General features: G+C 41.4%; 1 protein-coding gene across 1 annotated transcript; it reads left to right on the forward strand.

Moving 5' to 3' along the window:
- The first annotated feature begins 378 nt into the window (after positions 1-378).
- On the forward strand, positions 379-13,014 carry LOC100735142 (V-set pre-B cell surrogate light chain 1). Its single transcript, XM_063226144.1, has 3 exons — positions 379-727; positions 10,969-11,087; positions 12,561-13,014. The coding sequence occupies exons 1-3, from the start codon at positions 528-530 to the stop codon at positions 12,878-12,880; spliced, it is 639 nt and encodes a 212-aa protein (XP_063082214.1). The 5' UTR covers positions 379-527; the 3' UTR covers positions 12,881-13,014.
- Positions 13,015-17,409: the final 4,395 nt, after the last annotated feature.

Here is a 17,409-nt window from a genome sequence, read left to right on the forward strand (position 1 = left end):
GGGAGTTTGGGCTAAGTCAAAACAGGAAAAGTACAGCCTACCGCATGAAGGTGGGCCAACCTGCAAGAGAGAACAGAGTGGGTGGAAGAGTCCGGGCCCTGTCCCACCCCCTGGACTAAGGCCCTGAGGAGAGCTGTTCCTGAGCACTGGACCACTCTCCATCACCCCTCCAGGCTTTAGGGACATGCTCCACAGACTCAGAGCCCCTTGGGGAAATGGGGAACCAGAATAGGGCAGATGTACCCCACCCACGGCCCCAAAGGTGGTAGCTGTTGTGGGAAGCAGTTGAGCCCTAGTTCCAACCACAGAAGGGCAGTTAGCAGGTGTCTCTCTGATACCCTTGGGTGAACAGCCTTGGGCCCTGGAGAGGGGTGGGCTGGGGCGGGGACCCAAGCCCATCCAGATTGAGGATGAGCCATGTTTCCAGATCTGTATGCACTGGCTACGGCCAGCAGGAGGGCTAGGGCCACGTCCTCCAGGAAACCCACAACGCAAGTGGGGCCAGAGGTGCCTTTGACTGAGGACAAATGAAGCCAGGGACAGGCCAGGTGGGCTGTAAGGTCCTTGGTGAGCCAGGCCTTCTTCCCAAGAGGTACAAGGGTCTTCTGCTGCTGCTACTGGTACTAGGCCTGGCCAGGGGCACTCAGGAGCCACTGGCTCTGACAGCAGCACCACGGAGCAGGACCCCAGGCCCAGGGGCCTCCAGCCTGTGGAACATATGGGGAAGGTAAGGATCCATGAAGATGGTGCTGGGATGTCCCTGGGAGTGGGCATCTCTGGGGTGGGATTAAAGGTGGACAATGGAGGAAGAGGGACCGGGGCAGAAACTGGCTTAAAATATTTTGTCCATAATGGATTTATTTGCATTATCTTAAAATTTTTAAGTATTGTATTAAAATATTAATTTCTGAGTCTTCTTGCACCCCTTAAATTTTGTCTCAAGGCTACTGCCTTGCTATCCTTACCCTAGTCCTCTGGTTGGGGCAGAAATGGAGGGCAGGATGGCTGCCTGGATAGGCGATGGCCACTGTCCAGGCAGGGTTCTTGTTTAGCTCCTCCTAACCCTAACCCTCCTCTCCTCTTGTCCTTTCTGCTCATGACCACCTCTAAGCCCTTACCTTCACTCCCTGGAACACCAGGTCTCCAGACCCTCAGCAAAGATTCCATCCAGGCCCTGTTCCCCGCACCTGGGATCCCAGGTCTACCCTGGTGAAGGGGCCTTTATGGGAAAAGGCCCAGGTAGAGTCTATGGGGCCCAAGATGTTTGCCCCAGTCCCTCGTCTGTGTGTGGTTGAAAGTCCCTGGACAGTGCTGAGCATCTGGTCCATTTATGACAATCTATGATACGACAGCCTGTTCATCGATGGTGTACTTCATACCCAATGGATACAAAACATTGTAAGAGCAGAACTCCCCTCTACCCTCAAGGGTCCCATGAGACAGGTTGTGCTGCTATCCCCATTTTTACAAATGGGAATAGCTGATCACATCGAGGCTTTTATAGGTAAATAGATGCGACTTGAGACCATACACATAAGTGAAATGAATCAGGCTCCCATGTGTCAATACCGTATTGTCTCCCTAGTGTAAGAAAATAAAAGAGTAAATAAGATCCAAAATCTGTAAGAAATATTGTGGGGGCTGGGATTTAGCTCAGCGGCATAAGCGCCTGCCTTGCAAGCAGGCAGTCGTGAGTTGGATCCCTGGTACCGATAAAAACGAAAAAGACAAAAAAAAAAAAAAAAAAGAAATATTGTGAAAGGATAAGAAACTGTTCAACGGGGAAAATAACTGGGATAGGCAGGAGAAAAGAAGGAAGGGTAAAGAAAAAAGATATAAATTTGGTTATATATACATAAGATAGCTAAGATGATTATACTACAAATTCTAGTAGTTCTTGGAAAAGAACAGTTAATACTCATATGAACAGATCAATTTTGCATGTCTATGTTTGGTAATCTAAGCAATTCTTTTAAAAACAATAATATGCAAAAAAACCATTATTACATTCCTATCATCTTGTTTTGAAAGCCTATATTGTTACTGTTTGGGGTTAGGATTTTTTTTTTTCTTCTTTTGCTTTTTTTTTTTTTCTTGTCTGTGTTTTATTTTGCCCCCACTTAAAAAAACAACAAACACACAGGAATAACAAACAGAGAGGTGAAGTGGCCTGCCTAAGGCCACTTGGCTCAGAGCCCAAGCCCCAAGCTTGACAGCCTCCAGCTCTCCTCTCTCCCCTGGCAGAGCTGATAACTTCAGTAATGGGAGGGACACTGATTGGATGAGAGCCTCGCAGCCTGACACCTATCTTGGCACCTGCCCGGTGAAGGTAAGGGCTTAGAGGTGGCCATGAGCAGAGCAGGGACAGCTGCTCAGGCTAAGCCCCATCCCTAGAGGGTCGGCCCCAGGGGAGTCCTGTGGCGTGTTTGTAGGGGGGTTACCTGACTAGACTTGGATGGAGAGGCAAGGGTGGAAATCTGTACCTAGACAGACCCTAGGCAGGGTGGCCTAGTGACCCAAAACTTGACAGCTATGGGGACATAGTCAGCAGGTATGCTAGACAGGAGAGGAAGGAATAAGGACCACTCCCTGGCTTTTTTGATGAGCACTTAAGGAAATGTTATAATATATCAACAAGTATTGTATTTAGGAAAAAAAAAAAATCCAAAAGCAGGAGGGGGTGGTCTGCAGGCACACTGAGAGGCGGTGCACTCACTGACTCATTTATGCACATTTACTGGGGAGCAGGCCTGGAAATGCAGAGGGTACGCCTGCTGAGGACAGACCCATGGCCTGTTTTAGGAACAATGTGTGTGTGGAGCGGTGCTTCGCCTGTGGGCAGAAGCCTAAGCTGGTCTCACACATTCAGGCGTTAGCTCCTGGAGGAAGGAGAGACCTCCTGAGGGTCTCCCATGCCCACCCTTTATTCTGTGGCCTAGGAGGCACTGCAGGGGTCAAGTAGAGGATACTGTAAGAGTAGGACCTGATGTTTTGAAAATATTGGCTCTGGTTGAGAGATTGGTGTGACCAGATCCAGATATGAGAAACTGGTCAGTGGCCAAAGGAGGAGAAAGGACGGTGGCCCCCATTGCCAGAAATGGTGAGCTGAGAATGCAGCCTGTGCCTGGGCACTGGCAGGAGGCCACAGTCCAGCAGGCAAAGGCCAACATTCCTGCAAAGTTGCAAATGAATTTAAATCGAGGATGTGAAAGCACTGTCCATGGGAGACAACATTCTCAAGACTCTCAGTGGGAGACTGAGTTTCTGAAACAAAACTGTAGCACCATGTATTACATTTCATACAAATGTGCATCGATTTATTTATGTTTGACACAGAGTCTTACTATACATACAGTTCAGGTTAGTCTTAAACTCACTTTGTAGCCCAGGCTGGCCTCAAACTCGCATGATCCTCCTGCCTCAGCCTCTCATGTGCTGATATTACAGGAATGCACCACTGTGCCCAGAAAATCCCTTTTAATCTAGTAATTTCACTTCTATATCTTAAGGAAAAAATCAAAGTTCCACTCAGTATCATAAATGTGTTCATGAAGAAAATGGAAAGAACCCACATGCCAAATGATAGGGGAGGTAAAATAAACAAGGTACATCCATGGTATTAAACAGTCAATATGTTTTTAAGGATTCTAACAAAAAGATTTTAAAACAAACTATAATATGTCTATTTTTCTATTTTATTCACACAATAAAATTCAGTTTTTAGTCTAGTAAAAAAGTAGTGTGTTTTCAAAAATCATAGGATCTTGTGACCACTTCCACAGTTAAATAAAGAATATTTCAATCAACTCCTCCAATTTTCCTTAATGCCCTTTTTTTGTTTTTTTCCACTTAAAAGGAGTTTATATATAAATATATTTAATAATTTAAATGAAAACAGGATAGCTAAAATCTGTATATAACAGTATAACCCTTAAACAGAGATCTCTCTCATACACAAATACATAGGCACATAATCAAATTATTGACAGCCAATGATAAAGATTTTTTATTTAGAGAAAAAAAGGAAAACAAAAAGGTAGAAATAATATAGAATTTAAAAACAAATAATTTGTTGATAAATTACATATTGTTATCTTAGAAGTAGTTGTTGAAGTTACAAAATCAAAGCATCAAAATTGGACAATCAAACAATGACAGTACAAACTATTCTGTTTGATGAACTAACAAAAACTTAGTAGTATGGTTATCTATCCTGCACACTTAAACATACGTATAATTATATCCTTTAGAGCACTTTCTTTCCCTTTCATTATTATAGTATCTTTTATATGTTTTGGATCTTACTACTGTTTTAGTTTTTTATTATTTTTTATACTAGAGACATAATACAATATTTACAAATGTAAGTCTGATTTATTTCACTTATGAGGACAGTCTCCATTTACCTATAAAAGCCTCAAGATCATCCTTTTTATAGCTGAGTAATATTTCATTGTATAAAAATATCACCTTTTTAATACATTCTGTGATTGATGGGCACTTAATGCCCTTTTGAAATCAAACTTTTTTGAGGTCATTCTAGATCCATATGCAGTTTTAAGAAATAATACAAACGCATCCCATGTACTGTTTCCCTAATGATAACACATCCTAAAGCTATAGTGATATATACAACTGGATGTATAACCTGACAATATTAAGTGCTAGTGAAGATGTGGAGCAGCTCTTTTATGTTGTAGGGATACAAAAAGTAGACACTTCAGAAAACTTTCTTTCAATTTCTAATGAATATATAATTAAGCATATTAAGGAAATCTGACTCCCAGACATTTATCCAAGTGGCATGAAAACTTAGATTCAAACAAAAACTTGCATGCACATATTTATATAAGTTTTATTCATCATTGCCCCTAACTGGAAACAACCCAAATATCCTTCACTGAATGTTAAACAAATTGTGCTACATTCATTAGATGAAATCCTACTTAGCAATGAAAAGGGAACAACATGTTGGTAAATGAGATAACTGGATTGAGTTGCAAAGATGTTACACTGAACTAAAGACAGATTCAAATACATTGATACAATCACAGGACAAAACCTTTCTGTCGCCACAAACATCGCTCACAGTTTCATAGCAATATTCACTTCTATTCCTCCAAAATCCTTCCTTAGCCCCTGGAAACTACTACTGTTATCTCCATTTCTATGATTTATCATTGCAATAACTGTGTGTGTGACAGGTGGTGGTGGCGGTGCTAGGGGTTTGCACATGCTAAATCCTTGCTCTGCTATTGAGCTCTGTCTCAGCCTGTGTTCTATAAACTGTTTTTTTCACTGATAGTCCAAGTATGTAACCTTTTGACTGTGTCTTTAGTTCAGTGTAAACAGGGTTAGGGTATACTTAAGTGGGGTATACTTAATATGAGGAAGACCCTGAGCTCAATCTCCAGAACTGAGGGGGGGGGGAATCCAGCAACTCCACTATAAGGCATATATTCAAAGGAAATAAAACTGGTTTGTTGACATGTCTGTACTGAAGCACTATTTACAATAATCCAGATCTGGGGTCAACATAGAAAAATCTCTATCAATGAATGAATAAAGAAAATGTGATAGATATGTGTATATAGATAGATAGATATAGATATAGATATACCTAAAGGAATACTATTCATACATTGAAAGAAGAGAATACTGTTATTTGGATGTCATAGATGAACTGGAAGACATTATATTGAATCAAATAAGTCTGGCACAGAAAGACAAATACTGCATGGTATCACCTATATGTGGAATCAAAAAAGTTGAACTCATAGAAGTAGAGAGTAGAATGGTGGAATCAGGGGCTAGAGTGGTCAAATCAGAGGATGTGTTGGTCAAAGGATGAAAAATTTCAATTAGAGGAATGAGCTCAAGAGATCTATCATACAACATGATGACTATAGTTAATAATAATGCATTATATTCTTGAAAATTGTTACCACAGTAGACCTTAAGGGTGCTCAAAAAAGAAATAGTACAAATAGACAATTGATATATGTTTCTTCTGAACTCTCAACTTTCTGTCCTTATGACAATACCACACTGTTGCTATTACTTCAGCTTTGTAGCAATTTTAAAATTAGAAAATGTGAGGCTTTTAATCTTTAGTCTTCCTCTTCAAGATCATTTTGCCACACTGGAGTCCTTAAGAATTCCATGTGAATTTGCCAATCAGTTTTGGCAAATCGTTAAAAATGGGTGACCATTGAGATTTTGATAGACAATGCACTGACCCTATAGATCACTTTGGATAGTATTACCATCTTATTATCTCCCAATCCATGAACATAAGTATATATTTTATTAGGTCTTTAATTTCTCTGAACAATACTTTGCAGTTTACAGTGTATAAATCTCTTACTGTTTAAATTTCTGAGTATTTTTAATGCTATTGTAAGTGAAGATTTTTTAATTTTTGAGTTTTCATTGCTAGTATATAGACATATGAATGATTTTGTGTGTCAATCTTCTGTCATGTAACTAATGAACGTATCTGTTTGCTCCAGCAGAGTGCGTGTGTGTGTGTGTGTGTGTGAGTGTAAGTGTGAATGTGAGTTTGTGTGTGTCTTCTGGGATTTTCTATATATAAGGTCACATCACCTTCAAGAAGTTATACTTCTTCCTTTCCAATCTGAAATCCTTTGACTTCCTGTTCTTGACCCTTCTCTGGCTAGAATCTTCAATGGGAAACAGTGAGCTTCCCTGCCTTATTCCCGATCTCAGGGGGAAAAAATGTTTCAGTCTTCTACCACTGAGTATGAAGTTAGTGTGTATATTTCATACATGGTCTTTATCATGTTGAAGACCTTCCTTTGAGCTTTAACTTTTTAGGTGTCATGTCAGAAAATAGTGTTGAATTTCATTAGTCACTCATTAATGCATCCATTGAGATAGTAGTGTGATTATATTTCTTCATTAAATTAGTACAAGTGAAATACATTACACTGATGTATGGTACACAACATTGACTTTGTTAGGTTGAATATCTTGTATTCCTAGAATAAATCCCACTCGGCTGTAACATATAGTTCTTTTAATACATTGTTGGACTTGGTTTGCTGATATTTTCTTGCCATTATGGAAGGGTTGTTTAGATAGGCTTTTATAATACATATGATTACATTCATCGTGGGAACTGATCAATGTACACAACACAGATGTTCGTTCGTTTCCCTTCCCCTTCCTCTCCCTTCCCACTGCTCCCCCATCTCTGTGTCCTCTTCCATTTACAACTCTTTTAGTTCCTTTATATTGCTATCACACCATTTTAACTCCTTTAATTCTAAATATGGATTGATATCTAGAGAAAGAGATGTTCCTCATATTTTTCCTTCAAAATGCATTTTAAAATCAAAACATTTATTTTTTTTTTGAAAATTGGAATTGTGATTATAAGTGAATTACTTTTATTACCTGACTAAAAAAATTACCACAATTTTTAAAACATTTGACCTTTCCGTCCAGCAGCAGGACTTATTTTTCCTTCTGTGTATTTTAGTAAATTTTTATAGCTTCATTCATGTGGATTTTTATCCCTTTTCTGTTTTCATTTGTATTTGTTTTGAGGTGGGACAGCCAGGCTTGTCCCAAACTCTTAGGTTAAATAAGCCTCATGCTTCAGTTTCCTGGGTAGCTGGGACTATAATCATGTATACTATGCTGTCTGATGGGTTTTTTGTTTTGGTGGTGGTGGTGGTGGTTTTTGTTTTGTTTGTTGAGACAGGGTCTCACTATGTAGTTTAGGCTGGCCTTGAACTAACGTAGCTCACACTGGCCTCAGACTCACATCTATCCTCCTGCCTCAGCCTTCTGAGTACTGATACTACAGATGTGTCACCATACCTGGCATTGCATGTTTCTTAATAAGGTATCTTATATGATTTCATTACTGCTTCTGAGAATGTGATTGACCCCCACTATATAACCTAATTAGTTAGTTTTAAATTTTTTCCCTGCCATTGGTAATTGAACCCATAGTCTTCCCATGGAGCTGCATCCCTAGCCCCTTTTCAATTTATTTTTTATTTTGACACAGGATCTTGCTAAGATACTGTTGCCCAAGGTAAGCTTGAACTTGTGATCCTCCTGCCTTCTCTCCCAGATTACAGAGAACCTGATGGTTATTGATAATGAGAATACAGTTATCAATTTTAATATTTCATTTGGAAACTTTTCAGCTTGCTCTCTTTATTTCTAATATTTATACCCTTAGGTTCTTCTCTTTTTGCATTGACTAGAACACCCAAAATAATACAAAGTAAAAGTCACAAAGGATATCCTACCTCATTTTCAGATCTTGAGACTGCACGTAGCTTTTCACTATTTAGAGTTATTGGAGGGCTGAAGGGTGTAGCTCCATAGCAGAGTACTTGCCCAACACGTACAAAGCCCTAGGTTTGATTTCTTGTACTGGAAAACAAGAGTGGTTATTGTTAATGATTCTGTTGTTGATGAATTAAGACTTATTTCCTTCATTTGCTTTTGAGAAAATGATTTTTATTACTTTCAACAGATTTTAAGTTTTAGTTACTTTTAAGTAGGTTTTTTATTACTCAGCCAAAAATTTATTTTGAAAATCTTCTACCACATGGATAAAACTTGAAGACACTGTGCTCAGTGACATGAACCAGACTCAAAGGTACAAGTATTATACGACTCCACTTATATATGATACCTATAGTAGGCAAAAATTCACACATAGAGCAGAGGTTAACACGGACTGGTAAAGAGAAGTGAGGACTTAATGATTAATGGGTACAGAGTTTCTGTTTGGAGTTCTGGAAATGGATAATGTGATGGTGTGAACATGCTTAATTTAATGCTCTTTATTTGGTTTAAGTGGTTAAAGTGGAAAATCCTATGTGATATATTTTATCACAGTTTAAAAAGAAAGGACATTAACTAGCAGAAGATGAAAAGATAAAGATTACACTTCAAAAATGTATTTCTATATTGCCTAATTGTATTATATGTTATACTTTTGTACTTTTAAAACAATAAAGGTATTTAAACTAAAATTTCTTATATTTGCATCACAAGACAAACTCTTGCTTACTGGACCAGCTTCTAAGATGGAAGTACACTGGGCCAACCCCTGACAGTCAGCACTGATTCACTGCTAGATCCTTTAGAAAAAGGAGTTGATAATTAAAATTGACATAAGCAAAACCTGGAGATTCTTGTGGGTTTGGGACCTCAAAAGATGGTTTATTGTTTCTTAATTACAGTGGTACCTTGGTTCACAAACTTTATTCTTTCCACAATTCTGGTCACAAACCGAATTGTACAAAAAAAAAAATAAAATTCAGTAGTTAGGTTCAATGTTAATCTAATGAGGAAATCTGATTTAGTCCTCATCCAATTCTGATAGATTCAATCTACCAGAATCATAGAATTAAGAATTAGTATATGAACCGAGTTACCATTGTATTTCAAGTCTTGCTTTCACTTCAAAAAGGGATATTCACCAAAAAAAAAAAAAAAATGATTTTCAGATGAAGCATCTAAGGACACACAAGCAGTGTCAGAGTGGAAAATGAGGAGACTCAGTCTATATCTCCAGGTTTCCAATATGAGGCAGAAGAGCATTTATGGTCCATGTGATGAGATGAAGACATAAAAAAAGCTGGGTTAGGGGTCAATTTCATTTAGACATGATGAGTTTGAACTTCTTGTTGGTCATGTAGTTAGAGATGGTCAATAGGTAGATCAGGTGGAGCTGAGATGGTTTGCAGCTGGGATAAACTCACACCTCACTATATGGGCAGTAGTGGAAATGCATAATGCAGGAAGATGGCAGGAAGAGAAGCAGGACTCAGCAGCCACAGATAGGCCTGGGAGAAAGAAAACCTAGAGAAAGAGGAGAGTGGGTGATCTGAGACAGTGGGGGAGGGTCACTGGAAAGATGGACAGATCTTAGGTTGCATCCTGCAGAGATATCAGGTGCAATACAAACTGGGAGGAATCGCAGACTTGAACGTGATGAAGACCTTGTGGTCTTCACCTGAGAAATATAGATGTGAGATGTGAGAGCCAAGGGTGCCTTCACCATGTCCCCAGCATGTGAGGTGCAAAAAGATGTACAGATGGATGGATCCATGAATAGACAGGCAGACAAGACAGAGAGAGAGAGAGAAAGAGAGAGAGAGAGAGACAGAAAGATGGATGGATAGATGAGTAAATGGTCATATGGATGCACCATGGATGGATGGACAAACAGATGAACAGCGAATGGACATTTAACAATGAATGGAAAAATGGATGCATAGATGGAAAGATGGATAAACAGATGGACAGGTAGATACATGGATGGATGGATGGATGGATGGATGATGGATGATGGATGGATGGAGAAATAAATGTACAGATGGAGGGACAAATGAATAGACAATGAATGGATGATGGATGAATGGAAAGAGTGGTTAAAAAGATCAGAGAAGGGGCTGGGGATTTAGCTCAGCAGCATAAGTGCCTGCCTTGCAAGCAGGCAGTCTGTGAGTTCAATCCCCAGTACCGATAAAAAGGAAAAAGGCAAAAAAAAAAAAAAGATAGAAAAGAAAAGATCAGAGAAGGTCTCATGAATACAGTAAGACTGAGCTACGTCTCTTTGGATGGACATGAAAGCAGAAGAGTCTTCCCACAGGAGTCAGGAGTCACCCAATGACCATGGCTCCAGGAGGAAGTCAACCTGGCTAGATCATGAAAGATTCATAAGAAAGGGACACAGAGGCCCTAAAATGAGCATACCATATTCACCTGAGAATATGTGCTACTCAGGGATTTACTGGGCCCGACATTCTCATTGCACTGATAGCCTCAGAAAGAGGGAAGGTGGGGACACATATGGGGTAACTCTATGACTATGAACAATGTCTTCCTGGGACAAGGAGGCCTCTGGCCCACCTGCCTTCCACCAAGGAAATAACCTAGGCTTTGCAACCATATGCCTGTCTCACCCATCAGGTTCCCTCTCCAGCCCCACCCCCAGGAGGCAGGCCCCAGGTGCTGGCCCCATGGCTTTTGGTCCGAGTCTCAGTCACCAATGTTTGTCTTTGGCAGTGGAACCCAGCTCACTGTCCTAGGTAAGTGGCTCTAAAGACCTTTCTCAATCTGTCCCACTCTCCTGCTGCCTCAGCAAAATCCATTCTCCGGGTGCTTCTTTCTCTCTGTTCCTCCCCAGTCTTAGAGATCAATGCCTTTACCTTTCTCCATGAGACCTTGAGGAGGTGGGTAGTCTTGAGGCAACCAGGAGTAAGTGCCCCAGAAGCAGAAGTAGCCATCTTCAGAGTCCAACAGTGAGATGTGGCCTGGTCTGGTTAGGATTTGGCCAGAGGCAGAGGCTGTGTCCCCTCCTCTAGGCCAGATGCCCAAATGGGGCTAAGAACTTAGTTTTGGGTAGCACTAAAGATAATCCTCCAGGCTCCAGGATCTGGGCTAAACGTTGGATACCTATCTTCAGGCTGGGAGAACCTACACAAGAGGACATGGCTGAGGCTGTGACATCGACTTCTAGGGACTCAGAAGAAAATTGCCCCATGAGGAGGCTAACAAAAATCAGAGAATATATGACTAACTCTAGGCTACCCAGCGCCTTTCCTTGCAACCTCACAGTCAGCTTCTTACCTTCCTCAAAGAATATAATAGACTCAGGAAATAAGAAACAGAGGAACAAACAGGGAGTTCAAAAAGCTACCTGGCACCTGGGGTGGTGGCACACATCTGTAATTCCAGCACTCTGGAGGCTGAGGCAAGAGGATTGCTGTGAATTCAAGGCCAGTCTAGGCTACAAAGTGAGTTCAAGGTCAGCCTGAACTGCAGAGTGAAACCCTGTCTCAAAAAGAGAAAAAAATAAGCTTCTTGGCTCTAGGTAAAATCAGAAGTCATCAGAAGCTGCTGTACCCATAGTCTGAGGGGAGAAGCCTCAAAAACACAGCCAAGGTGAAGGGTCTTGTGACCAGGCCAGTGGAGACAGGAAAGATGGCAGCAGCTTGCAGGAGCACCCAGGCTTATCTGGGAGGAGCCCACTACTTCTTGGGAGAGCTGAATGGACAAGGATGGAGCATAGCATGCTGCTCAAGAAGGCAGGAGGTGCTAGGCTTCCAGTATGGCAGCCACAGACTCCGGGTCTTCCCGTGTGCCCCAGGACCACCCTTCAAGGCTGGATGGGGACTTCCACTTCTCAGAGGTAGCTCTAGGCTCTGGAAGAATGAAGTGAGTTAGTGCCCTGGTCTGAGGACTCAGGCGGTCAGGGCCAGATTCCAAGCTCACACTCCAGAGAGCAAGGAGGAAGAAATACAGTCTTCCTTGATGATAACAGGAAAGTGGAGGTTGCAAGAGGAGGGACTGGGCTAGGTCACCTGAGGGAAGGGATTTGGGAAGGGCTTCTAGGAAACTGCAGAGGACGTAGGCAATAAGGCAATGAGAAGGGACAGAAGGACCTCAGGTAATAAAACAGCTCAACATAAATGGTTAGATGGTCAGAGATGTTGGTGTGGAGGACCCTCAATACCTGGGCTTTCCTTGCTGACTTATACCCTATCCTCCATTCTCAACAGGTCAACCCAAGGCTTCCCCATCAGTCACACTGTTTCCACCCTCCTCTGAAGAGCTCAAGGCCAACAAGGCCACTCTGGTGTGTCTGATAAATGATTTCTATCCAGCCACCATAGTGGTGGCCTGGAAAGCAAATGGCACCCTCATTACCCAGGGTGTGGAGACCACCCAGCTCTCCAAACAGAGCAACAACAAATACAGGGCCAGCAGCTACCTAATCCTGATGCCCAACCAGTGGAGATCTCACAAGAGATACAGCTGTCAGGTCACACATGAAGGGAGCACTGTGGAGAAGAGTGTGTCTGCTGCAGAGTGTTCTTAGGTCCCCAGTGCTCACCCCACCCTCCAGAGGCTGGAGCAGAAAGAACTGGGGAGGAGTTTCCCCCTCCCACTTCAGCCATTCTCCCGGTAACCAACAGTACTCAATAAAATATCCATTTTATGGATAAATCGTGTTCCACATCATTTGTTCTTTTCTTGTATTTCATTTGCTATATCCTATCCCTGGGTAGGGGGATTTTGGCACAGTTGCAAAGTAGCGGCAGGGCAGACAGCTCTGGCCTCCTAAAAGCATCACCAGGCAGGAGTCTGGTCACAAGTACATACAGTAAATCTCATGGGACACAAGGACCCACTCCCTGCCTCTTTTCTAAATGTCTGTGGCTGGAAACCACTGTAGATATGTTCTCTTCCCACCTTGATCTGAAGAGACAAGATTAAAGGTCTTAAGGGTCAGGATCAGAACAGAGACTGGAACCCAAGTGTTTGAGTTCAATGCCTTTTAAAAATGTTTATTTAAGAATGATGGCTGTTCATAATGATTACATTCATTGTGGGAAGGTGTAAATGAACATCTCTTCAATCTTTTTTTTTTTTTTTACTTTCCAATTCCCAGTGTAATTCTTTTTTCTTTTAAAGAGAATAAAACAAAATGAAACAAAACAATGGGAATATTAGATTTCAAAAACAAGACAGTAGAAAATCAACCATAGTTACTATAATGCACACTGTTGTCCTCTAAATAGATGCTCAGACCAGCAGACAGATATGCAAAGTAAGCACTAAGTCTCTTCACTTCTGTTGCTATCATTCCAGAAATTTCAAGTATATGACTTATAATTTTTAATTTATTTATATTTTTTGCCTTTTGGAGACAGGGCCTTGCTATGCCATTCAGACTGGCATTTGGCTCACTTTGTAGCCCAGGCTGGTCTTGAATTTGCAATGATCCTCCCACCTCAACCTCCAGAGTGTTGGGATTATAGGAGGACACTACCACGCCCAGCATTTTTTTTCTTTTGGAGATGTGACTTCTAATTTTTGTGTCTGTCTTCTGGACTTTCTCTAGGTGGGTTGGAGGTTTGAGATTGCACCCTACTCCTTCATCCTCCCATCTGAGGTTCCCAGGGTGGCCGAGAGATACAGGGTAGTTACTCAATGATGTTCCCTCCATGGTGGTGGGACCTCAGGGGTGTGGCTTATTCTTCTCTGACCCAAAGCAGTGGGCCAATGGGGGTGGTGGTCTTCTTTCCAGGCCAGGGCAGCATGCTCACTGGAGGGGGGGGGCCTTCCTTTCTCCCTGCCTGTGGTAGCAGGCTCATGGGGATGAGGAGTGGCAGGGCATTTCTCTCTAATGAATGGATCTTTACATTTGTTTTTTTTTTTCCTTCTGAGTACCATGAAGATTTATATTTTCTTTTTTATTATTTTAAAGATAATAAAATCCAACAGAACAAAACCGATCAAAACAAAGCAAAATTGGTACAGAACTTCAAAGCAGGATATTAGGAAAACAACAGTAGCTACCATAGTATATCTTGTCATCTTCACAATAGTTATGCATTCCATAAGGCATAGCAAAATCAAACAAACAGAATAAAACCAATCAAGACAGAACACTGAATAAAGCAAAACAATCAGAACAAAATAGTGACAACAATATTGGATTTCAAAGACAAGATAAAAGGAAATCCCCCATAATTACTATACTGCATATTGTCATCCTCCCAATAGATGCTCAGACTACTGACCCGAGGCCTGCAAAATCAATCAAACAATACAAGCATTTAGTTGCTTTTTGTATCTTAGTTTCTATCAACTCAGCCTGTCCTCTGAACCAACCAACTGCTTGGCAGGGTGTGTTGATTTTCTGCCCAAGCACCAGTAGGCTCATGAAAAGTACTATTTGAATTTTCTCTTCTTGGTCCCCACATGGCTTACCAGAAAGACTGGCTGGTTGGCTTCTTGGTGGTCTCCTCTGAAAGGTTCTGCCCTAGTATAAATTACTGGACATTATGGCAGTGGTCTAACATGGCAGAAGGCCAAGGCAAAAACACTTACCCTGATGACCACTTCCTCTTTCCCCTTCCTCCCTGATTACAACTTCCACATTCCAGTCAGTTCTTTGAATGTCATCAATGCCATCCCAAGTGCAACTTCCAGTCAGAAGTCACATAACCCTTTCCCCATATCCTGAAGTTGTTTGCATGCATGTGCTATTAGCATTTGTGCAGTGCTGTTTTTTTATCACCATAGTTTTGTAATATAACTTGAAATCCAGGATTGTGATGTCTCCTACCTTGCTCTGCTTGTTCATTTGCTTTTACTATTCTGGGTCTTTTCTGGTTCCATATTAATTCTAGTTCTGTGAGGAATGCTGTTGGTATTTTGATTGGGATTGCATTATTTTAATAAATCATTTTTGCTAGTATGACCATATTAACAATATTAGTCCTACCTATCCAGGAACAGAGAATATCTTTCCACTTACTGATATTCTCTTTGATCTTTTTTAGTTACTCATCCTCAAGTCACTCTTTTCTTCACAAATTAATAAAATCTGGGTTTGGCCTTGGGTTGAGGCCTTCCTTCCAGTGAACCTTCATCCTGGCTGGACTTAGGATCTCCTTGGCTCCCCATACCTATAAATGTCTTAGTGTCTTTATTCTCACTGTGGGTCACACTGGAAGTGGTAGACTAGAATTAACTTGCTAGAATTCGAATAACTTTCTTTTGGAATTACAAATATAAACTTCCCAAGCTGTGACAAGGTCCAGGAAAGGCTCTCTATACAGAAGTGAAGATTAGACAAGATGATAGATGTATTAGTTTGCTCAAGCTGCCATAGCAGATAGTCATTAATCTTCACACAAATCTGATGGCTGGAAGTCTAAGATCAAGGGGTGAGCAGGGCTGGTTTCTTCCTTGGCTCATATGTGGCATCCTCTCCCTTTGTCTTCACATGATGCCCCATCTGTGCGTCTTATCAGGGACATTTGATCTCTTAGGCGGATACTAGTTATCCTGGATTAGGACCCACCCTAACGGCCTCTTTTTTTTCCCCCTTGAAGGGCTGAGGATCGAACTTGGGGCCTTTGGATCGAGATACATCTCCAGTCATTTTTGTTTTGTTTTGTTTTGGAGACAAATTCTCACTAAGTTGCTAAACTGCCCAGTCTAGGTTTGAACTTGCCATCTTCCTGCCCCTGCCTCCCAGAGCCCTGGGATTACAAGTGGATACCACCATGCCTGGTTTCATTCTGCCCTAATTATCTCTTTAAAAACCCTGTCTCCAAATTAACGACGTCAGATTCCTCCTTATGGAAAGCCATTACTAGCTCCTCTTGGTGGAAATCTTTGTTAGCTATACTCATAATTATCCTGTTGATTCTATTACTTAACCCATGCATACCTAATTCTTTGGCTTTGTCTCCTCCAGACTTAAAGTTGTATTCCCACCAAAGAAGAAACTGCCTGGTGTCTATCAAGGGCCTTTAGATAGACCCTCTGTAGAGTATTTCTGACTGTAGTTCAACAACTACGACAGGGCTAGGCCATCGAGGGAGCCAGCACAGAGATCCAGATGTCTTGTGACCTTGGAAACAGACAAACACCTCCTGTTGTGGGCCAGATCTCAAGACAAAAGACAAAATGAATGCAACCACACCCCAGATATTGATATTCTAAATAGGTATGGGTCATCTTGAGGAAGCCACTCTGCTTCTATGCAAGCCTAGCGAAGGACCTGATCCAAAGGAGGACTGGAGCAGGCGCCAGTGCCCAGGGTCTCTGTGTGAATCATTGTGAACACCAGAACATGGCCGCATGTCCATGGGAACAGCAGTCTGCATTGAGCACATGGGGGCTCAGCTGCTGCAGTTAGCATAGCCAGTACAGTAGACTGCACTTTCATTTTGTGTGTATGAGTTGCTAAATTAAAAAAGAAAAAAATGTCAGTTACGGTGGCACACATCTTTAAATCCCAGCATTTAAACTTCGAGTCTTAAAAAATAAAAATAAATATAAAATGAAACACTTTAAAGTTCAAGCCTAACCTTGGCAGTTTACAACTTACAGAAACCCTATCTCAAAAAATAAAAAAGACTGGAGTGTATATAGCTCTGTGTAAAGGCTCAGTGTAAACCTCAGTATCATACTTTTTAGTTTTCAATGAGTTAATTCCTTGGCATTATCTGGTGTTTTTTTTCCAAATATTATAAACTCATGGATTATAAACTCAGTGTCCATTATAAACTCATGGACACTGATGTGTACTAGCCCCTAGTTGTTTTGTAGCACTAGAGATCAGACCTGTGCTAGGCAAGTGCTCTGCCACTGAGCTATACCCCCAGCACGAGTTACTGTTTTCCAATGCGTACCTTTCCAACCTTTCCAGGTAACCTCAGATTGTCTGCTCTGCTCTGTTTTTGCTTTTTGTATCAGGGATCAAACTCAGGATCTCATGCTTGCCAGGCAGGTACTTAGGCTACTGAGCTAAATCCCCGGCCTTGCTGTTTATCTTTAGTTGAGAGCCTCCTTGGTGTCCAGAATAAGATATTCTATGTTTTGTTT

This window comes from Cavia porcellus, unplaced genomic scaffold (assembly GCF_034190915.1).
Source record: "Cavia porcellus strain 051 isolate PalLab524CR breed Dunkin Hartley unplaced genomic scaffold, mCavPor4.1 scaffold_16, whole genome shotgun sequence".
Lineage (NCBI taxonomy): Eukaryota > Metazoa > Chordata > Mammalia > Rodentia > Caviidae > Cavia > Cavia porcellus.